Source organism: Rhea pennata, chromosome 8 (genome assembly GCF_028389875.1).
Source record: "Rhea pennata isolate bPtePen1 chromosome 8, bPtePen1.pri, whole genome shotgun sequence".
Taxonomy (NCBI): Eukaryota; Metazoa; Chordata; class Aves; order Rheiformes; family Rheidae; genus Rhea; species Rhea pennata.
The window spans coordinates 14,438,042-14,463,073 of NC_084670.1; the positions used below are offsets into that span (position 1 = coordinate 14,438,042).

The 25,032-nt window shown below is 39.8% G+C and overlaps 1 protein-coding gene across 1 annotated transcript in view; it reads right to left on the bottom strand.

Annotated features, from left to right (window-relative positions):
- Positions 1–24,824, bottom strand: part of ADGRL4 (adhesion G protein-coupled receptor L4) — a 78,635-nt gene extending 53,811 nt beyond the window's left edge. Inside the window, exons 1-2 of the mRNA XM_062580905.1 lie at positions 24,026–24,824; positions 22,430–22,579 (exon numbers count right to left, since the gene is read on the bottom strand). Of these exons, the coding sequence (XP_062436889.1) occupies positions 22,430–22,579; positions 24,026–24,047 (172 nt within the window). The 5' untranslated portion in view covers positions 24,048–24,824. The remainder of the gene's footprint in view (positions 1–22,429; positions 22,580–24,025) is intronic.
- Positions 24,825–25,032: the final 208 nt, after the last annotated feature.

Below are 25,032 nucleotides of genomic sequence, written 5' to 3' on the forward strand. Positions count from 1 at the left end.
ATTGTGTTATTTTGTATTTAAACATATCATACTCTAACAAGCCACTGAAGTATTGATAGTCTTATTTTTATTGCAGAGAGTACTTTGATCTAGATGCCAGAAGAGGTCAATACAAGAACTTCAGTTAGAGTTGTTTATATCCAACAAACAATGCAAATAAGTGAATGTGGCAAGGACATCCCAGGCAGATTAAATAAGGCAATGTTTTCTAGTTCTACTTAATGTTTTTACTGACCATTGTGTGAGCAGTGTCTATGAAATCCAATGAAATTCCCTTGCTTAAGTGCTTTCTTCCCCCTCCCAAGAATGGGTGTTTCGTCAATCACAGCCCAGAAGGGCTCTGTCGTAGGATAGCTGTGGCTTGGCGTGCCAACAAAAGAAGGCTGAGGACATCTGGATGCCCTATCTACACAATGGGCAGTGATGACAGCCATTTTATTAGCTGAGATATTGTTACCCTCATCAGATAAAACAGTGTGTTTTCTTGCTTTGATGTTTTCTGTCATTATAGTGGAGCTGTCTGTTCCAGCTGCATATTTAAAGAATGGCTGCAGTGGCAGCTTATGTTCCTTAACAATAACACTGTCTACAAACATCTCACAACACGAAGCAAGCAGTGTACTAATTGTACTTTATCAGAAGATGGCGGGGGGGGAGGGGGGAAAAAAACAAAAACCAAAAAACAGCTTCTGCTGTGGTTATTTCTAGTCAAGACATAACTGCAGAGTCATCTTTCTTTTCTACATTTGTTTCCCAGAGGAAAAAGATCACCAGAAAGCAAGTTTCCTCTGAATGGAAAGCAAACTGAGAAGCCACCCGAAAATGATTTCAACCATCCCTGTTCTCCTGCCTCCACATATAGTATTATTAGAGCCATGAAATATTTAGTACATTAAAATAAAACTTTGGGTAACTATATGTTTAAGGCTTCTCCACAATAACTACAACTATTACAGCACTCAGGAATATCTTACTTCCACACGCTTGTTTTGATCAGGCAGATCTCAAAGGCTAACAAAAAACTGCCATGCAGAGCAATATACAAATCCATTTAATTTTCTATTTAAATCCTTCCTGACAGGGTGGACTTTTCTTGAATTCTAGAACAGAAAGTCTGTTAACCAAACTCTGAAGGTGGGTAAGTTTGCCTGTCGACACTGGGCTTATCTGACCATACTGTCACTTGGGCAATAGCTATATGAAGTGCTGTAGACACAGTTCAACAGTTGTCAGCTGCTACTAAACTCTTTCTGTCTATACTAGGTATGGGGAAGGGCAACGGACTCTCCAATAGACTGCATAACAAGTATATCCACATCTTATCTTAGCAGCACTATTGCACTGATCTCTGATGATAGAAAACGCTGGTATGATAATGGGAACAACTAGAGATCACTAGCCCAGTGGGAAATTTCTGCCTTGGTGGCTAGTGGAAAGAGGCTGCTCCTGATAACAAGAGGTGAAAGAGGCAAATACAAACTGTGCAAGCAAATACAGGCTTCTGGTTGCTGACCCCCGTAATGCTACACATACGATACACCTTTGGAAAGCCAACAGGCTGTTAGATTGATACTGAATCAGTGCTCCTGCTGTAACAAGCCCCCTCCACTGCTAATTCCCCCAACACAAGAGGTGGCTAGTCCCCCCACTTTTCCAGCTCCATACTGCACTTCTCCAGGCAGAGCCTGCTCCTTCCTTTACATAGCAGTCTCCATTCCTGGTTTTTGGCCTCCATCTGTGCTCCACCACAACCAGTGCAGCACCTCCCCAGCTGGTAGCCGGGCAGCACCCTTGCTGAGGCAATCTTGCAAGAGCCGCGAGCCTTATGTGCACTTACTGATTTTGCTGCAGGCTGTCAAGGGAGTTCTAGGGAATCATTTAACCTACCTTTGTTTCAGTTCCCATCTATAAAAGCCTCCCTTCTGCCTTGTCCATTTTGATTTAAACAAACAAACCCCAAGTCCTAAGGTCACATGCACGTATATAGCAGTTTGGCACATTGATCTTATTTGGGTCCTCTAAGTGTCACAGTGAGCCAGTGAATCCTAATAAATGGAACAGTTTGAAACCTCCTTTCAAGGACTGCTCTCCAAAGTGTTTTTTTGTTGAGAGAAGGATGGCACAAGGATAAGTTGTGAACCTTAGAAAACTACCTTGTGTCCTGGTAAAAGACAGAGCTAAAAGAGGAGCTATGGCATGGATTCAGGAAGTTTAAAATTGAACATCCTCTTGAGGTTCAGGAGGAGTTACACATACTCTAGTGGCTTGTTTCTAAGGCCTGAGCCACTGATCCCACTGCCTGGCACTGGAGATGGCCTGGAAGACCAGAGGGGACCCTTCACTGGAACATTTCCCAAAAAGGTTGGAGGAAGAGAGGGGTAAGGGCAAGACTCTCTACCATAGAATTCAAGATAAAAACTGTGGTAGTGCTGGTGGCAAAGAATGTGCTAGTCTACCTATTTTAAGTGGAATTGCTTATTTTTAACCATGGGCACCTCAAGGTTACAGGGCTCAGTGCTTTAGAAATGCCTTCAGTATGTGAAGTGATTTTGCAATATTTGATTTTTTTTCTTAAAGCTTTAATGCCTGAAATCACATGACTACACCAACAGACCTTCTGAAAGTTGTATAAAAGAAAAGAATTATGTAATTTTGCCACCTCACTTTGTTAATGCATTTTTTAAGTTCTCCTCACAAGGCTTTGACACATTATAAATTAGCAAGAAAGAGACTAGAGACTGGCAAACAGTAACCAGAGAGTCAAGGGCAGAGAGCTACTAACTTTATTATTTGTATGTGTTCCTTCAAACAACAGCTGCTGCTACACTTCTGACTCTCAGTTCTGACTAATGCCTATTGACAGCCTTAGGTCCTATCTGCTTATCTGTCTCACAAATAAAGTAGCTATGTACAGTTCTTACCTTGATAGCTTTGTTTAAAAACATGGAAGCACTCATCCTCCTCTGCAGTGGTTTTCCCCCCACCTTCTGCTGTTCATTGCCATGATGACTGCCTGACATCCAAAGCAGGCTGTTAGCAGAAATCACACTCCTCTATCCTCTCCCTTCCCTTTTAATAGCTGGTTCAAGAAAGAGATAGCAAATTGGCATATGGAGTACTGGGGCCCAGGAAACTATTCAACTGCAATTGAAATCTGGTGTGTGTCAGCTGCGAAGAGTTCTGGGAAAAATCAGAAACTTTCACAAATGAACTGCAATTGCCAGAATCACAGCACGGTGATGAAAGGGGCTCTTCAACGAACAGAATGCTTCTTGGTCATTTATAAAGGATTATTCAATTATCTAATAGTTAAACCTTTAGGTAATGAAATATGTTTTAAAAGGAGGAGGGGGAAACCAGCAACAAGGACTTTGCTTCAGCAGATGTAAAACTGACACATCTGCCTCCCTCGATACTGGCAAATTGGCTCTTTCAATATGTTTCATTTGTTCTCCTGCCAATTGCTGATCTCTTGTCAATTTACTCTCAAACTTGGAAGAAAATTAAATGGTTTGATGACATATTGGTTTCTGTATTTTATCTTTGAAATGCAAAATATATATTACAATGATCTTAGAAATCTTCTGCATCTTTGAAATCTTTGCAATTGCAAGATGCTGGGCTTGATCCCTATCTGGAATATAAGGGCATAACTACATTTAACTAAATTAAGCTTAGCAGTTTATCACAGCTGGTGATCTTGTCCATAGATTTTCCACAGATTAGCACAGAACATGTTCTATATTTATTTAGAAATATGCACTGTAAAAGGGGGTGCCTCCCTATGCACTTTAGGCCTCTCTGAAAATATCTGTACTAAATGATTGCCTGAAACTGTTTCCTAATGGCCTTAAATACTCAAAATGAAACAACACAACTGTCATCACAGCCAATCACACACGAAAAGAAAAACGATAGTGGCATTTAACTGCAACAACCACCTGCTCTATAAATGTAATTAAACTGATGGAAACAGTATGTTGGCTATACCATAATATCCAGGTAAAAACCCCAGGCAGGCCCAATATTCCATATTACAGATTGCAGTTTACATACCTGTAATTTATACTGTGCTATAATTTATCCAACATTTATCGAATTGCAGGCTGGAAAGAACAGGCTAAGTGACTCGGGCACTCATTTAATTCCTTGCTCTGTGGCCACTTTCTTAGTCCCAGCTTCAGAAAAGGATTTTGGCACCAAAAGTGGAACTCTGACAAACGCCTGTGCTTTGCTCCTTGATATGCTCAGGAAAGCCTCAGTTCTGCCAGTGATAAGAAGCTCAGTCCATATTTCTTAGTGATGCCTAAATTTGGCTATTTCCCAGAGGGACGGGATGCTTTGGACATAATGTGCCTAACACACACCCGCGGGAACCTGCTTGGCACTTATCACAACCACGGCCACTGTAATTCAAACACAGAAAGAAGAAAAGCAGGAAGAGAAAGAAGTAATGGCCACATCCTCTTTGCAAGCAGTGTTCTGGCATGAGAGAGTTTCAAGGCAGTTAGAAATGAACGTGCTCTCCCCATGTCCTGCAAAGCACCCCCTCACCCAACGACAGGCAGTCCAAGAGCAGAAACACATCCCATCCCTCATCCCTCCTCCGCTTGGAAAAAGCAATTCAATTGCCCTGAGCCCATAAGCACGTCTCTCTAGCCAGGCAGGCAGCATCTTCACGTGGGAGTCTTGATTTCAGGTTCCTGCCCTAGGGATGGCTAATGTACTTTATCCAAGAATTGTTTAAAATAAAAGCATTTGTCATAGAAATAAATGGGAAAAGACTCATTTTCAGAGCCACTGCCACTTTGGATGGTCAATATAAATGAAAGTGCTTACATTTAGACATTCTTGACTAAAAACAATGGCTTCTCTCTCCTTATGCTAAGTTTACCCATCTGTAAAGCAGACACATTACAGTTTACCTAACTCAGAGAAATGGGATAATACAGCTTTGGCAAAAGAAAGGCTCCATTACATTGCTTTACTAGACATACAAAGGTAATATGAATATATGACTTTAAATCAACATTAAGATAATGTAGAGTCTGGGACATTTCTGATATTGCTTTGGCTGGATAATGTAATTTATTTTCCAACAGGTCTCCTGCAGTGCTTGATATTCCACAGAGCCAACCTATGTTACAAGATGTACATAGCCAATCTGCTGAGAAAAGAAATCATAAACAAGATTTTATCCTGCATTATTTATTCATGAGAGCATTATTCCAATCTGTGAAATCTTGAAGTATCGGCTGGATCCTGAGATTATATAATCATGCTCATATACACCAACCTGGTCAGCTTTAAACATTCTTTAATCCCAGAGAAGGAATGTGGGGCACAACCTTTAAGGCTGTCATATATGGTTTAAAACTTGCTGTCATGAAGGTTTTTTGTTTGTTTGTCTGAGTTTTTTTTTTAATGGCACATGGAAAGATCTCAGTGTTAGCTTATTGCCTACAGTTTCCTAAGTGTCTAGTCCGAGCAGGACATTAATTGCACTTGCAGCCAGTTTCCAGGGTGGAAGTGACAGCGTCTGCCTCTTGGCCCGTCTTCAGCACAGGAAGCATGCTGTGTGCTGTATGCTCTGCAAGGAACAGGAATCTCCCTAGTCCATTTGTGTTGTTTTCTTCCAGGAGCTGGACTGAGGTTTTTGTAGTACGTACAAAGCATCCACACATTCCTTACAAGTTTGCCGTCACATATTTTCAGCACTATTGTTTTCACAAGGAAATCCTTTTGGATTTACAAAAATGAAACTTGTCATCTCTTTGATGAATATCTTCTGAAGACCATTAAGAAGTGTGGGTAGGAGATACAAAGAAGACAGTGAAGATATGGAGAGCAGTGACAAGACCTGGCAGAAAGGAAAACTAGTTTCTTTAGAAATGGCTACTCACTACTAACCCACACCATGACAGTATATATAAATATGTACTAAAGTTTCATTAGACATCATCTCTACAAATTATTTTATGGGGTTGGATCCATAAGGGCCATGCAGACTGTGACCGGAAGACCTTGCTAGATCAGATGCTGAGAGCTGTCTCCCAAGACAGTTCTGGACAGTAAGCCACTGTTAAACGCCTGTCTTGTCACAGATTTGTTCTGTATGTACTTGAAACTGAACCATGTCACACATTTGGCAGGAAATGTAATCCCTCCACAAAGAGGATTTGATCCTCGGTGTGATCCTGCAGTTCTCAGGCAAGAACAGCTGCTGGTAAAGCCAGTGCAAGTTCAGTTTTGTGTAGAGGACAGGTTCCAAACACAGCACTGCAAGAGCAAAAACTCCTTTCCCCAATGTTCCACAGGCCCCAGATGGCATAAGACAAGATGAACTGGAGATACAAAATGCACAGTGCATGAAGAAAGGAAAAAAGCCTACATCTGAATCCATAAGAAGAAACTGGATTTTTTAAAATTGTTTTCAAAAGCCCCAAGTGACATGTCCTAAAGCAAGCAGTAGCACAAGAATTATGAGGAAAAAGGCAACACACGACTGCTGTTGTGAACAGCAACCAACAAAGAAATCACTGAATGAATGACAAATTACGGATCCTCCCCTATACCTGACAGCTCCAGGATTCTACCTGTCATCTGAACTCCTGATCTTGAGACTATCTTTGACTTGCCCTGTTCCTTTCTTCTCATGTTCAGCATCTTAGATCATCATAACAATCCTCCTCCCTCTGTAATAGCCTTCCCTTTCTATCCCTCCCCACTGACTTTGCTGCCTGGATTAATATTAGTCCCATCCCTCTCACATGCTCTCTCAGAACTCTTTATGTGTTATTCCCCCTTGCTGAAGAGTACGCAATTTGGATATATTGTCCCTCTTACTTCAAAACCCCAGGCGTGAACCTTAGCAATTGCTGGAAGTCTTCAAAGAAAAGGGTAAAGAGAGGGAGAGTGAACCTGCAGTTATCTCCTGGTACGACTGTTATCAATCTTCTCTAAAATAATGGAATAAGTATTATAAGTGTAAAATTCATCTAGAACAACAGGGGAACCATGACCAATAAATAGTTTGTATTTTCAAAGAACAGATCATGCCAGACAAATGTAATTGCTTCTTCAATAGTTTCTGGGTTAGTGGATGTAAGAAACAGAGTGGCTGCAATATAGCTGAGCTTTAGTATAGCATTTGATACAGCGGCTCACAAAATCTTATTAGAAAAATAATCTATAATGTCTTGGATAGGAGTGCTGTCATGTGGATTGAAAACTGGCTGAAGGAACATAAACAAAGATAATGAGTCATGACAAACAGCACGGTGCTGAGCGGTGAAGAGGTACCCAGTTGGGTTGCCACAGGAACTGGTGTTAAGCCCAGTTTTATTTTACGTATTTATTAATGCTCTGGAAAAAGAGATGAACAGCCTGTGAATTAAATTCATGGATGATACTAAATTACTAGCTGTTGTTAACACCATTTGGGACAGAGATATTATGTAGAAGGAAAGCAGAGAGGATGGGACTGGGAAGAGTCAGTGACCAGATTTACCTATACGAATATGTGAGGAAGCGTTTTACGTCTCGATGGATAGTTAGGGCAGCCCACTGGCAGACCAGCCAAAAGCCCTTTCGATTTTGTCTATTAGAAGTTGGGGTAGCAAAGTAACAATAAAAATAGCTAGGACATATGTAATTGTAATACCTTCCAAACAGGATACCAGAAAAGGCTTCAGTTTTATTTTCTAGTTTCGAAGAGTTCTATGTTTGGAACTTTCTAATTTTCTCTAGTCATATGCTATAAAACAGCACACAGCAGTGTAACAGAAATCATGTGTCTTCACATCACTATATTATGTCACCTTTCTGAGGAGAAATCAGTGGTAAGAATCTTGCCATTTGCTTTGTATACCTTGTTTTATGTACAGTATTAACATGAAGACAAAAAATGTAGTAAAAACAGATACACAGATAATAAGCTCTTTCACGAATTTCAGTGTCTAAAAGTAACTCAACCCCAGGAACTGAATTTGCTTAGAGGCATTAAAACAAAAATAAAGTCTCTAGCTATTCGCTAACTCTAGCTCCCTAAATAAAGCCTGTGCTACAAAATCAAAAAAGAAGAAATTTTCAAGCACTGTGCTCTGTAAGCCATGGAAAAAAATGGTGAAAGTATTTCATTGTCCTAATCTATTTTAGTGAGGCTTTGTGCTGGGTGCTTAACTACAGCAAAATTTTATTTCTTTATTATCCATTTATGGAACTCATTTGTATGATGAATTGCATATCGATCTACATTTTATGAAGTTTTTTGGATCTGTGATATAAATGTAAGGAATGTTGATAGTTTCAATTTCTTTTAAAGGTAGAGAATATGGTCTATGTATTTATATATATTTATCAAGAGGAAGTATAGGAGTCTCTCTCTACTACTTTATAGTCAGAGAGCAGGGAAATCTAAATAGACTGTAGATCTAACCAGACTTTTCAGTGAAAATATAATTCTGCCTCTTAAGATAGCTACCATGCTCACTGTATCACCTAAAATGAAGTCAAATGAAACTATTAGGAACATCTTTCATAAAAAAATACTTCTCAATAGTTGCAGCCAAGCAGAGAATTCCACAGACCTGAAACTGCTGAGACCTGACTTCCTACACTTTTGCATCTTGAGTTTGCTTGACTTTGGTGAACCTGGAATTGCAAGTTCAAGGTCACATTTTCTTAGTGCTGGGGCCATTGGAAACTGCCCTTCCAGGTGGACTCTTCAGTATATGTGAGTTTACAATGTAACTTCTTCAATCAGATGATTTACAGCAAACCTTTAACTTTGGAAACCTGCCTAAATTTTTTTGAAGTATGATGGAACACATACGAGTTGAAAAGGGACAAAGGGACTGAGGGAGAACACTCTTCAACATCACACCCATAGACAACCATATCACATCAGTTAAAATAAAGCCACCCATTAAAGACTTCATTATTTTCTGCTTTCCTTCCTGGTTGGTAAAGACTGATATGGAAAACCAGAGAAACAGTAACCTGAGAGAGTGTAAATAATTCACACGGAGGTGCCTTTAGGTTGCCCCAAGTTATGACACAGGATAACTTTGGCAAAAGAGTGAAAAAATGAGTCCGGCTACAAGTACAACTCTTGAATGCTTGAGGATTTGACTTCAGGCCCTTAGGAAGGTACAGGGCACAGTCCATCAATGCTTGTTATAAGAGACTGAATGATTCAGTCTTTTGAAATATCCATCACTGCCAATGGCCATTATTGTTTCATACAAATATTTCCTCAGAGACTACTAAAGGAGCAAAGTTAAAAATTTCCAGGAGATGTTTAATAGCATCAGTAGCCAATATAAATTTTGGCTTTATACAAAGTTATCATTTGCATGAGATAAAACACTACTGTTTGGGTGTGTTATTTTGCAAGAGAGTACTGCATCTCGTCAATTTTTAAGGCTGGTGAGAGTAAAATCCCTGGGCCTGATTCACATTTGATGAGAACTAGTATTGCTAATTTGACTTCAGAAAAAGCCTATCAATGATGATAAAAAGTTATTCAATGAGTTCAACTGAACTATATTTTTGCTTTTGAAACTTTTCCTTCCATCAATTTTTTGTTCAGAAGTTAAAACTATATTTGCCAGGAAAAGTTGTGTTGAGTTGGTTTCTTACAGTGAGCTGGCAGCATCTTTAAATCTGCACAGAATTGTGATTATCTGACAGACTCACAATACCTTAATTCTATACTATACTGTTTTCCATAGAAGCAATATCCTCAGTGCTAGTTTGAATGCCTATAATGTTAAGTGTCTGGCTCTGGCTGGATTGTCTACATTTTCAATCCGTGAACACGTAGCACATGGCCCTTGATTACTACTTTTAAATTGATCTGTGTCTGCTATGAAAATATATCGTTTCATAAAAGTCTTTCAGAGTATCAACTTCTAAATTAATGATTTTTCTTTCAAGCTCTGACTTTGAGAGCTTACAGTACAGAATTGCGCAGTCCAACTGCTTGAATCAAATTGAAATCCAAACACCATCCATCTGCAATTCAGATCCAAATTCTTTCAGAGCTGTTGGCTCATCACTAGGTAAAGAGCAGCTGTTGTCCTGTTAAAGTGACTGTAAATAATTTCAACTTAATGCTCAGAGAGTGAAATTCACCCTGCTGCACCAGGGACCACTTAATCCCCATGATGTTTCTGGGCTTGGCCTTCAGCTAGTGGGCACTGCCTAGCTCTGCAGCAATCAGTGGAGCCAGGCTACTTTACAGCAGCCGAGGGTCAGGTCCTGGGGGAATGGAAGCACAGAGGTGCCTGCGGGGTGCCCTGGGGCTGTATGCTCCCTCTGTGATGGACACTGGTGGGAGGCACTTGCTAGTTACAGAGGGACATGGGGCCACTACACCGAGCCAGAAACTCTGCCCTGCCATGTTAGCTGCCCAGGGCATTTGCATCCCTATGGTCCAGCTCACAGCCAGGACAGAAGAACTGTGAGTCCTTGTACTGTGAACATCTCTCATTTTTACCAAGGAGCCAGTTATCATGCTTTTTCTGGTTTACATGAGTTCTGTAACAAAAACAGTGCAACATGGAGAAAGACATGTTTGCAGCAGAGATTCAATAAAGTGTCTAAAGAAAGAATTTTCCAATGAAAAGATATGGGTCCTAACCAAGAAGGAAGGTACTTCTTGTTAAAGCTGCTATATCAGAATAGCAAATGAATCATGATGTGATAGCACTATTTGAAATGGTGTTTTGAATGGAGCTGTCAGCAAGTATTTTAATAGCAAGTCTTCAGTTTCTGCTTTATGGGGTTTTTAACCACCAAAAAGAAAATATAAGTAACAAGGAGGGATTTAGGAATTATTTAGTGCTCAGTTGTTCAAAGGAAAAAAAAGAGCCCTCCACATGCATTGCAGATAATGAAAATTGCCATTATGTTTTTTCCCTCCATTTGCCGATGTTAAACACTATAATAATGCAAAGTCCTTATGATTTTCTAAATCTCCTCAATAAGGAGGATATTATCTACTTATTTAATTACTGAATCTCCAACAGCAAGGAGCTGATACCACCAGCAGCTCAAACTCATTCACTCAGTTCTCCTCCCTGATTAAAGGGTCTTTGCAGTAAAAGAAATAAATCAATCAAAAGCCAAAACTGCCAACAGATGACAGAACAACAACAAAAAAAGGCACTTCAGGGACAGATTTTCAATAGCTCAGCACCCACAACTGGGATTATTCTTTTAAAACAACTCAGCCCTCCTTTAGGCACCTAGGATAGAGCCAGATAGTTCAAAGTGCTCCACCAATACTTCTTTGGAAAACCCATCCCCAACAGCAGCTATGTGTCCTACAGCTGCTGTGGAGGGCTTGCAAAAGTCAGCTGCAAGTCATCTCCCTGTGGAAGGAAAGTCATCAGCATTACCCCTTCTGCAGGAAGCTTGGCAGTAATATATTATCATGCCTATCAGTGCTCTTACCATTGTTGACTATGAGGAAAACGGAGGCAGCCAGGTATATCAAAAGGGTCTATTTTTTCCACATTGAAACTGAAAGAAGCAGTAGCCCTGAACTTTGATTTCTCCTGCAGCACTCAAAACCAGGTGCCCATACTGCAGCATAGAGCTGTTACTAGTTGGAATATTAAGCTTAAAATCGAATGCTGCTCTCTGTATGGCATTCCTTGGGGGTAAGGAGCCATCGTCAGGTTACCATTTTCCAAATGTTGATCAGGCTAAGGCCAAATCTTGAGCAAAAATTAGAGTAGTTTACAGCTCATAAAAGCTGCAATAACTTTCTCTGAGACTACAGAATACAGCCCATAGGCCTTTTAGCACATCCTTCCTGTCCACAAGAAGCATTTGGTGATATTAGCATATTACCTATTTATTTAAGAGGATATACAAAAAGTTCAGTTAAGAATTCCTTTCCTTGCAGCCCACAGCTGTGTAAATATTATCTCAGACTCTCCTTTGACATCTGGCTAAGCCTCAGACCCTGTTTGCAAAATGATACAAACTGAACTCAACATTTATCTAGCCTGCCATTGTATCCTGACACATCTAGGCCTGAATACCTAGCTTTTCATGACAGAGCAATGATACTGTGTGACACATGCTTAGAAAGAGACCTCATTTTCTTGAGGCAACTTTAGTAAGAACTTCCTAGATTTTAATCATGGAGCTGCGTAAGATGAAAGTTTTGTGGAATCACTGTACCACAATTTGCATGACAACCCCTAAAAAAGCAATCAAATCACAGCTCTACATCATTTACAAATGTTATACAGCGTCATTTCTATTTTGATTAGCTCAGATGAAAAGCTGTGTTAAGTTTTAGAAACTTCTCCACAACTCCACTTTCAAGTCAATATACACTTGAAGGATATCTGCCTTTCCTATTTTCTCCGTGGTTGTTAAGGAGATGAAATTCTTTCTGTATGCACCAGGTATCCCTTACACAATGGGACAGAAAAAATTGACATTTTTGTATTGCACAGTGGGTCATATTTATGAATTGCTGCATGCTCCATTAGAGATCTAAATAATGTAATGTGTTGGATAGGTGCAAAGGGCCTGAATAGCTCCAGCTTCCATTGATCTCCTTTCTAAACTTCTTATGCGCTCATTTGAAAAGCTAGAGCTTCCTCCAGATCAATGCAACTCAGCAAAATGATTTATTCAAGATAAAAAGTAAGGAAAAGCCTGCACTGTAATCTGACTTTCCACCTACTCCCTTCCCCTTACCACAGAGAACTAATGCAAGGTTCCAGACGCTTAAAATAGATACCTTGAGTAGCTATTTAGGCCCATAGAGCTTAACTGAGTTTTTCTCTTAGTTCATGCCAACGTACATGATAGATGAATTGTATTGAAGATTTCCTCTGGTGTTTGTTTAGTGCCTTCCATTTTAAAGAGGTCTGTGCTGATGAGTTTTATGCGATGCACAGATCGCTGCGGCACTCATTCCCAGCCTCAGCAACATGCCGGCTGCAAGCCGCAACCCAGGGCTGCGCTGCCCTGCACCTGGGGAAGCGTTAGAGCTTGGGGGATGCCCAGAAAGCACGATTATGTTAGGGGGCCTGGACCCTCACCTAACCTGGAATCATGTAAGAGGAGATAGGGCAATGGAGTGGGGCAGGAGTGAACCTGTGGTTTTTAGCTCTTCTTTGGCCTCCTGAATTCATCCTTTCTCTTGGTCTTCCTCCAGTGACTTTCTGCGAATGAAGACTGCAATACCTCAGCCTAATTTCACATTCTTTAAAACTGAGATCCACACACTTTGCAACAAATAAATATCAAATACATAAACATGCAAGTTACCGCCTATTCTTATGTTCTCCCTCAGTGTAACTTATGTAGATTGCCACCTATGCGTATAGCTTTCATTACAAATAAACATAAAAGCCAATGCATATCCTGAAGAGCCATTTTTCTTTATTGCAACAGCATTACATGAAGCCTGCTAACATAAACAAAGATTGGACTTGGCTGGTTTTGAACAAATAACCATTTATTGTCAAGGCTTTTCAGGAGCTTTCATTTTCCTTTTCGAAAAACACGATCCTATGCCAACCGAACAAATGCGTAACATTAAGCAATAAGCAAAATAATAGGACTCCCTGCCACATTGGTTTATAGACAAGTTTCAACTGTCACAGTTGTACAAATCTAAGCTAAGACGGAAACTCAGTTAAGTAATATAGACATATTAAATCAAAAACCCACCAGAGGAATCCTTTGGGGCACAGCTGCCGTCTTTAAGCACTACACGTGGCCTTTAAGGTGGGCTGGTGCCCAGGAATAACAGTCCAAGGACAGAGGAGTCCCCGTGCTGCTTTCTCCTGCCGGCCGCTGCCCCAGCACGACCGGAGGCGCCTTGCCCCGGGCCACCCTCCGGCGGGCTAGCAGAGGGCGCAGGACGGGGCCGTCGCAGCCCGGACGCGCGGTCACGCGCCCAGGGCCGTCACATCGGAGGAGAGGCCTCGCGCCCACCTGCCGGCGCAGAGCTCCCCGCCCGCTCGGCGCTCGGCCCTGCCGCACGCGAGGGTCTGGCCCTCGGCGGTCACCGAGTGCTGGCTCAACCCGACGCCTCCATTTTGGAGTTACCGTGAATCTCTTAAACTTAGCCCTAAGTAATCACACAACCACCTACCCATTAGACAATGAGCAGAGATTATTCAGCTTCCTTGTACCTCGGCTAAACAGCAGCTTCCTTCCTGCCAGCGATTATGGTTGTGATTAACCGCACGGTTCAAGGTGAAAGAATAATACGGTTCCAGGCATATATGGCTTCCTTTAACCTCAGCAAAACACAGTGCCAGATATTTCAATTAGTGTGTACCGAGGTCGCAAAATCAATTTCTTATCAGCCAAAACCACACATACTGTAAATTTCGTTTTCAAACCATAATCTCTAAATTAAATCTGTGTACCTAAAAAATATACACTGCAAAACTGCAGTCCTCCAGCCCCCTCCTCTGCAGCCCAACAGCATTTTCACAAGCATCCCCTGGCTTTGTGCTCTATATTTAGAGCACAATGTTTGGTTACATTCCAGTCTTCTTGGAGAATGTCATTATCTCTTTCTATGGCAAATAGAGGCCCAAAGTGTCAATTACCTTCTTAAACTCTTTTATACAGACAGGTTGAACAGGGGTTGATATTCTGTCTTCGAACAGCTCAATCGGCAATTTTTCACAGTCATACACAGAAAACCTGTGCACCAGCATATCATCCTAGATAAATTATACATTTCAAATGAGGTTACAGACAACTTCAGCACTCCTGGACAGTTTATGGTGGAGGAGAAAAAAAATTCCTAAAGAAAACACTCTTCTACTATTAAACTATTATGAGCTATTGAATAGAGACAAAAGTAAAATGAGTACTGCAGACTGGTATATTATATGGAAATCACTGTAGCTGCACAGAAATGACATCACCCTCTCTCATGTGTGTCATTCTTTATGATGCTTTCTTTGTTATGAGGGTAACACTAGCTTCATAGCCCCAAAGGCAGCTGCAGAATCTGACAGCCATGGGCACTCCACGATGTGCAGACCTAGACACAGACATCTCCAGGAAGTGGCATTTAGGCAAGCTATTTCTTTCCAAAAACACTCAGCCTTCCCTGAACTAAAGCAAGTTTCTTCAATTATACAACCACAGAGTAAGTAAAACAATGACAATTTTGAGAGTACTTTACAATTTTTCATGGAAAAGGTTGCTTTTTATTCACATACCTACATATACATAGATCCTTGTGTATACATTTGCACACATTTAATATTCATGTGTGAATGTTCTGGAGATAGTTTCCATCACTTTATTTCAGAGTAGCAAGTGAGAAGAATCTATTGTTACTGTTGGACCTTTGGGGACCACATTAGATGCTAGAGATACAGGAGGTGAGTCATCTCTTTGGTAGACACAAAGTAAGCAGACTCTGAGGTAATTAGTTTAAAGCTTCTTAAATGATTTTCCCGTATCCTCTAAACATGCAATGCACTGATTGATTTTTAAGGCTATATGGCAGGATTAAAAGGGTATTTTCTCCAGAAAGGAAGTTAGTATTATTTGGCAGGGGTTAAAACACATTTTGAATTAAATAAATAAGAAACTGTCCATGTGCAGATGATCAGCTTGAAAGTTTGGGTACATTTTTGAGAAAGACAACTAACTCTTTTCTACCACATCATCTACATGTATTTTTAAAACTCTTTTTGGATGCAAATAGGACTAATTCAAAAGAGAAACTAGATATGATTAAAGATATAATGAAAGGAAGTTGTGCTTCTTCCTGGCCCATTTAAAAAATACATTAATGGATTTTAGTCATGCTCAAAGTACTGTTTCAAGAAAATGTAAACAAAAAAACATGGAAAAAAAGAAGATGGAGCATTTTTTTTTACGTCAGATCTGTGAATGTTATGAGTCTATCAGGGGCTTGGTCCAAGGCTCACTGAAGTCAGGGTCAATCTTATCAAATGACTCTAGTGAGCTCTATCTCTGGCCTAGGCAAACAACGTTTTCTGCCAGTAGAAGGAGAGCTAGCCCTATGAAGATTTTCTCTCTCTCACTGATGTGAGAAACTGGGAGGGATTTTTTTGTATGAGTGAGCAAACAGGGTAAGGCAACTGGAGTAAGACAACCTCCTCTGTGTCTTATTTAGCATGATCATTTTATTACTTCAAGCATTCTCTGCTGCTTTCCATCTGACTCATGTTCTCATGTGTAACTTGGCACTGTTGCAAGGGACTCCCCCCTTTCAAACTCCTGGTCGACTCTTAAAAGCTTCAATCAGAATGTACTTGCAATAGTAGCTAGTTAGAATAAGCAATCCTAGTTAGTTATAAAAAGTAAAGTCAACTCTGCAAATTATGTTTTGACTAATACTGTTACCAAAGAGTATAAAAAGTTTCAGGAACATAAACATAGCTCAGTAGTTTGCAACTGGAAAGCAACCATACAGCAGCTGGATAGTACACAGCAGTCTACGTATTCTACTGCCAGCAAACTCTTCCTAAGATCAGAGAAAAGCATAACATCTTGCATGGAAAAGGCAAAAGCCACACACACACACACAAGGTTTCCACATGAAAAGAAGTGGCCACCAAAACTTTAGCTCCCCAAATGGCTGGGAACCTCCTACATTAGCACGTATATTAACACCCACATGTTCCCCAGGGAAGTGGATACACATCCACACTTACAGAAAATACCAAATTCACCAGGTCATTTTTCCAGGTCTTTCAATTCAATAATTTGCCTTCAGGCTTAATCCTGAATATATGATCAAGATACCCCATCCAGGCAAAATACCCTCAACTGGGTAGCAAAGTTTTTTTTTTTTTTTTTTTTTTTTTTTTTTTTTTTTTTTTTTTTTTCCAAATCACTAGTAGCATCACACAGCTAGCAATCAATCTCTGCACTTCAGGAAAAGGTGAAAATATTCAGCTACATTATGACCAACAAAGAGGTGACAGGGGAGAAAGCTTTCTGTACACTGAAGAGGAACCCTGAAGGCATGGACTTGATTAAATATAACACACAGTTATGCACGAAACAGGATGGTGCCGCATTACACTTCTCAGGAGTACCGAAAGTCAGACACTTCGGTAACCCATTCGGTCACCCACTGCGCTGAGCCCAGTTATTTGTGTTTGGCTAAGGCATATCTTCCTCCTGCTGTGACATGCTAGAGCAGCTGCAATTTGCCTTTTTATAGCCTCTGGTAACTGATATCAGTGAAATTAATTTAGGAAGTGTGTGAGTTGGATCTGCCATATCAGTGATTTCAGACTACTTGGTAAACATAGAAGTGACATCCAGGGATGTATACCTGTTGGTAACAAAAGAAATTCTCCTCTGATGAACCAGCATTTAGATTAGATTGTTTGCTATTGATGGACATTTCTTGAGAGAATGAAATGATTATACACAGTGGTTTTATAGGGTCATGCTAATTTGAAAGGAAAAATCTCCCTCAAAACAATATAACTACTGGGGACTGTAGTATGGCAATGAGGATACAAGTGAATCAAAACAAATTCAATGACTGCAAGAAAAGTTGATGGTGGGACACAGTAACATCACCTTTGAGCAAAAAGCTGGTGTCTTGCAGGAAAGCTCCTTTTCCGAGCTGGCAAAAACCAGAGAGTTTGTACTGGGACTCTCAGTAAAACACAAAAGTATTTCTGTTCAGATTTCCAGTAGACTTTCAGTTTGATTCATGTGAGTTCTCATAAATTACGTTGCTATTTAACAGGGATTCTATATTTTGATATAAAACATCACTTTGCACTGATGTACTTTTTGCTTCTGGAAAAGGGTAAATACAACTGCATTGCACTTCTTTAGGAAAAGCCAGTGCCCTGCTTCAGTGAAAAGATGCCCTGATTGCCCAGGTCCCTGCTCACTCTTTCTGGAAGAGCTGTAACTACTTTGTAAGTAAGACTGATTAATTTTGGAAGTACAATTTGCAAGTGACATTTACAGGGGAATACTGTGCAGGGATATCTGGGTGGGGATATTGTGTTCAGACTTTTCCTGCTTGCCTGCCTGCCCTCCTGGAACAAACAGCACTGCTTCATTTTCCTGCAGTATTTTAGAAAGTTAAAGTAAACAGTGTGATCACACTGTTTACTTTAATTTCCTGCAGTGTGCCAGCAAAGCAGCAAATTGGCAGTCAGCATTCAAGAAGCAGCCAGCATTGAAATAGCAGAGCTGCTTGGGAAAGCATCAGTGATGCCAGTCCATTTTTCTTTCTGTTTTAAAAATAAAATATTGGCTTCCATGAAGCTTTACTTCCACCCCGATCCTCTCTAAAGGATTGGAAATTTTGTTTTCTTTTTTTGTTTTTTTTGAAAGAAAGCAGAGAATATGAGTAACAGCTAATTTATATGACTGACTGTTCTTTTTAGTTTGCAAAACGATTTTGTATATCGAAGCAAAAGGTCACCCTTTTTATATAAAGAAATGGATTTACAAAGGTGGCAAATATATGCTATTTATCTGTACAAAATCCATGGCACACTTGCATAAGAGAAAGTTGACTTGTCTATAAATCAGTCTTATCTGGTTATATTTTTATTTTCATGCCAAGAACTTCATCTGTGCAACTTTAATTAGGTGTATGATAATGTGAAGCTAAAGCCTCATGCATTACATTCAGAATATGCATCTGTCCCAAAATGGAGTCCTAAAAGGAAAACAGTTATAGTTTCAGAGGCCAGTCTCACTCGTCTTATATTACATTGAACAAGAAATATAAATACAAAACAAGAAGTAAGAAGAATGTGATAGTATTTTGTACCTCTGAGGTGTAAAGCTTGACAAGGTGACTCATTTATGGCTTTCTGGAGGATATTATACAGAAGGAATTTATTACTATGTAAGTTATAATTCTAATATATAAAAGAGGCCAGATCCTGCAGTCAGTTATTCCCCTGACCATGTGCATTCCTGCACATATTCTTACTGAAGACAACGAGATTAGGAAGAGGATTAGCTTTTTGTTAGACTGGCCAAAGTATGCCTTTGGAAAGTCCAAAACATGACCTAATTTAAAGTGGTTGAAATCTTGTGGGAAAGACTGTAAGTGGATAATTATTTTAAAAGCCATGACTTTGACACCAGGAAATTAAATTCATATCTATATGTCTTTATCTATACACAGCAAATCCAATAATCTTGAGCTCTCTGCAGTCACTTAGCCAGCTGGCAAAGGGAGCAAAGTAAAAACTAACAAACCCCATTCCTAAGGTATGCTGACATCAGTGATTCATGATTCATCAATAACGGTGCTAGGAAATAAATGTAACAGGGCATTATTGCCTTTTGCAGTACAATAAACTCAAGGGAAAATGTCTAAGTGTATCACACTGAAAAGACAGAGCTAGCAGAGAAAAAACTTTTACAAGTATTTAAGAGGTGTTACGAGTAAATGAAAATAGAGACATAAATATAAACCTTTTAAATAAATGGAGAATGTCCCTTTAAATAAAAATGGACCATTTTCCATCTATCTAAGCTTAATAGAACTAAAGTGAAAACTAACAATTTTTGATGCTCAGTGTTTTTATATGGAGAAAATCATATTGGAAAAAAAGAACTTGAGCTGCTTGTTCTAGGAAAAAAACCTCAAAATAACACTAACTGTCGTTTAATTCAATATCAGGTCAAGCACAATGAAGAATAAGATAGTTCTACACTATGCAAAATTATTAATGTCAGTGACAGTAATTATGACTCTTACAACCTATCTAAATAACAAAAAGGGTAAACATGCACACATAATGTACCATTTACAAAAGGACTATATTAGCACATAATTGACGATCTCCTTTGAAGGTGACTGGACTATCACTGTAAAAGCCTAAGATTACTAAGTGAAGAAAAATAGGGAGCCATCTCCAGAACAGTAGATATACCTGCTGCATTCCCCATACAGAACAGCAAGATCTAATACATCATTAAGCAGCTGAAGCTTTGCTTTACATTTTTTTAGCTTTAAACTACTTATGATAGGGTTTAGACAATATTTCTAATCCTTTTTAGAGTCTACCCAATTTAAATTCAGGTAACTTGTTTATGCTATTAGAGAACTCCTGCATGATATTAATAATGCACTATCTAACATGCTGCCCTAGAGAAATGTAGGCTCTCTTTCAGGGACAACAGCCACATAGTTCTAACACAAGCTTCACTACTTAGCTGGAGGGTAAATGACTTTGTTGGTTGTTGAGGTACTTCACCAGAAAAAATGTCCGTGTTCTGACCTGAGGCTTGCTTCGAATCATTGCCGCTTAAGTGCAAAGCATTACAAATAGAGCTGGAAACTGCTTTGCCAGAACTGACATTGGAAATTTTCTTTTAAAGATTCGGTTTCCAGACATTTGGTATAATTCTTAATAAACAATTAATTGATTCTCAGGCTTTGTGAATGATTGACATGTCTATTTTACTGCACCAAATTTTCTTTAAATAACCAATAAATGTTGTTATGATTTTGGAAGTAGAATTCCCTAAGAAAATAAGGGAGACAATAAAGTAAAAAGCAAATTTTTTAAGAATATGGAGGGTAAGATAAATCCATCCCCATGGAGTAAGGTCAGTGAAAGACAGCACAGTTATCTTCACTGTAAATTTAATTGATGATTCATAGCCATAATTTTCTAGAAAAGTACTGATAAATAATGTGCAACAGATTCATGATTATGAAATATAATTAAATGTTCATTTGACTTGTTGTAGGTTGCACTAAAAATTGACATGGTTTTCCTCTTTGCATTATTCACAAGTGTAGACACTTGATTCTGCAAACATCCACTTAACTTAGAAATCAACCAGCTTACTCATGGTAATAAAATTGAATTAGTGCAAATATTAGTGTAGTGAAGGCCATTTCTTCTTCTTCTCATTTGACTGGTTCAATAGAAAAATAATGACCAACCTATATTTATGGCAACATTACTATTGTATTCAAGAAATACATTTAGTGACTATATGACACGTCATGTACAAGAAGAGACTGAGAGACCTGGTTTTGTTCAGGATTAAGAACAGAAAATAAAGGAGAGATCTTACTGCTGTCTACAGTTACCTAATGGGGGATTACAAGGAGGATGAAGTCAGACTATTCTTGGAAATGCACAGTGCAAAGTGCAAACAAGAGGCACAAGTTGCAAACTGCAAAAAGAGAAACTCCAACTAGATATTAGAAAAAAGTTTTCAAAATGAGGGTAGTCAAACACTGGAATGAGGGCCCGGAGAGGTGTGTAATCGTCATCCTTGAAGACAGTCAAAACGCAGGTGGACAAGGCCCTGAGCAATCTTATCTAAATTGGACCTGCTTTGAGTGGGGAGCTGGACCAGATGACCTCCACAGGTCACTTGCAAACTAAATTAATTTTATATTGCTTATTATCTGGGACAGCTGTGTACCTCTCTAAATATTCCCAGTTCATAAAAAAGGAAGGCAGTTTTCCTAAGAAAAGGTCTTTATATTCTAAATTTTCCCAGAACAAACACACTTCTAACTATATCATGACAAATAAATTATGAAAACACAAACTAAATGTGGACAGCCTAGCTGTGCTCATATCAAACTGAAGTACCTGCTATTGCTTAATTTCCCAAGATGCACAAGACACAAACCCTGACCAAAAGGCTGGTTTGTATTCATAACTACTACTGAGGACACTGAAAACTGACAATATTCATATGAATTTCAGATTGCCTGCAGCTGGGCATAGCTATGTCTAACGGCAGAGATAAGTATTAGCATTATTCATTGCGGAGGATGACTCAAAAATGGAGGCAGGGAAAATATCCTTCTCTTAGGATGGAAGGTAATAGTATCCACGGTCAAACCCCTCCACAGGATTTCTATATTTTTCTTTTAAGTAGCTGTAGTGAAAAAATGTATATTTTTTCATTGAAAAAATGAACATGATGGAATTTCCCTGTGGAGGACAGACCTCCTCCATCTTCTAAAGCAGAATGAAAGCTGTATTTTTTGGTCACAGCTAGCTGTTGGGAAAAGTTGCCTAGAGCTACTCATATGTGGATGAGAGGTGAGGGTGGTAAAGCGGCAGCTGTGCCAACCCCTAGCTTCAAAAGTCTGAAGTCACAAGAGAAATTGCTGAAGCTAAATCAGAGAAGATACACCAGCATCTCCCATGGAAAAGGAAAGCAGCAAAACTGAAGCTGGAAAAAAGGTCCAACACAAATGAGATGTGTTGCATGGTATGCTGTATTAAAATTCTAGGTTGAGGCTGGGATGTAGAGTTGCTCAAAAGTTGGTAAGACCTTAGTTTTTGGCTTTGAGAGCATGTAAATATAAAGTGTTGTTATACAGAAAGTTTAATCCTTGAGCTAACTGGCTCTTGAGTACATTTTAGAAGCAAGTATATAACAGAAATGCATATAGGTAAAATCTGTTTACCGTAACAGAATGATATGCCATTTCCTGTATATCCTTGGGTGCAATAGCAGCCTTGTGTTCCACCCTGGACTTCACACCGGGCATCTTTATGGCATGTCATGTTGCAGTTTGCAGAAGTGTAGCCATAGTCCAGCAGACTGGACATAAGAACTGAAACAAAGGAAAATCTAAAATCAGATCTGGGCAAAAAGTATCACAGAAAACAGGGCAGAAATCAAGTAAACATCATTATAGTACCCAGTGTATAGAAAGAGAAGACATCAGAGATGAAGAACTTGTGTCTGTGTTCGAGAAATATTAAATAGGTGAACAATGCAGAAGTTACTCATTGGTCTGGGGAAACAATTTTAAAGGCTTTCAAAGCTCTTTAGTACTTTCCAGTGAATAAAGCAGAGACATTTATTTACAGTCTGAATTATGTATGGAGTGTAATCCAAACGGATCTACACATATCAAATGTACACATGTCAAATAAGGGTACACATATCAAGTGTACATATTTCAAATACCAAAGTGGGTTCCCCAGATCAGATATTTGATTTTTTATAACCATTTCCATACATATGTCACTAACACATATTCATGGTCTGAGATTAGATTGACATAGCACAGCATTTACAGCATTAGAATGTAAAAACTTCTTCAAATTATTTAAAAGTAATCTCTTAAAATATCATTTCCATGTTATGAAAGTACTGCCTTCTTTTTTTCCGTCCACTGAACGATTCCCAAATGATCCAAGTGCTAGCTGTATAAATGCATATAGTTTTCAGTACAAAGAAGAAAGAAGTAATCTCTCCCTTTGAGAAAAATACTAGCTCACTGAATAATTATACACAACCTATAGTATGTTAGAAATGAGGCAGCTAATTCAGAAGAGAAAGTAAGTTTCTGACTTTGTACTTTATAAATTGATTGCAAGGCGTAATGGAAGTTATAGAACACAAAGCTGCTTTTGCATGTTGTCTTCCCCTGCAGTTCTGCTTCTCCCAACCCAAATATTATTTTGGATATTTGCTAGCCTAGTATTACAATTACAGGTTTCATTGCTTCAGGATATCTCACTGAGGCATTGTTTTCTCGGACAAATAAAAATTTCATGAAAAATTCAAAAGAGTAAAAATTACACACAACTTTTAACAATTATATATAATCCAAATAAATCCAGGTCTCACCAAGTTTCATCTTCTCCCTCTGTTTCTGACTGTAGAGACCATCTTTCAGAGATTAAAACAGAAACCTGTGGGATTCTAAGGCCACTTTCGTTCATAACAAATCAAATTGAAAAATCTCCTAAGCAGAGAAAGAACCCACGGTGGTTCTGGTATTACAGAACAGAACTCACAATGAGATAAAGATTGATGTTTGTGGGATTTGGCTTTGTGATGACCCTAATAGTGGGATTTCCAAATCCAGTATCAGCATTGATCACATCTCTGGGAAGCTTTCAGTCCCTTGTACCTAGCAGTTTTTTACCCGTCTCCAGTGCACTCACTTCTCTCTGGTCCCTGCACCTTCGTCCCCATAGTTTATCCTGCCAGATCCCTCTCCCTTTCTACTTGCCACTCGCTCCCTGGGGAAGGAGATTTCACCTACCTAGGAATGGAAGCAGTTTCATTGATGATGCTGTTGCTGTGCGGTGCCTGGTGCAGAGCCCCTTTGTCACAGGAAAAAAATCCCTGCCTTAAAATGTATGAGCATGTGCAAAATATGCGCACATGCCTATGAGGAAAGCAAAGTCCGGTGTAGCCGCTGCCCTTACACAGCTCCTAGTCCTGTTTCCTAGTTCACGTTTCCAAAAACTCCTAAGAAGCTCACAAGCAGGACAGGGAGAGTCAAGAGAGGGCTGAAGACCTGCTCTTCTGGTGAGTAGGAAATAAATGAGAAGGGAATAAATGAGAAAGTAAAAGCGAAGCAATAGCCTGAGTCTTGTAAAGGCTTGTAAAGTCAGAGCCTGGGTCCTGTAAAATCAGAGAAGATTCAGGTGTGAGTGGGTTAGAGAAGTACAGGTTAAAGGAGCTGTTTGGGAGGGCGCCTGGGTCGGGGGAAGGATGAAGATCTCAGAGGAAGGAGGACCGTGGGGTGGCTGGGGCAGCCAGCAGGCCTGGGGCATGGAGCAGACCAGAGAGTGCTGGCTGCAGAGGGAGGGAGAAGTGGGACAGGGAAGCTGTGAGTCACAGGAGGAACAAAGGATCAGGCTGGAGCGAAGGGATAGTGGAGCAAATCCGGGAGGATGAGGAAGAGGTGAAAGAGATTGGTAATGAGCTCAGGATTTACGAGCTTAGCGGTGACAGGCTACATGCTTCCTTCCACCATTTCCTGGTGAGCTCAGTATACGTGAGCCCCAAGACCCATTTTTTAAGAGACAGTCTTGGCTGACCACAATTGTTCTTCCTACTGCTTTCTTCGTTTCTGAGAGAGAACCTTACCGCAGCCAAGCTATATTGCTTTAAGGGTAACAGCCTGTGAGGAGGTACAGGAAATCCACTGAACTCAGCTTTGTGAGGAAAACAAAGACGTACAGATAGGGCAGAGAGAGGCAGGAAGGCAACTGTATGGCTGGGAATCTCAGGAGCAGAAGGAGCCCGAGTTTCTGTGAATTC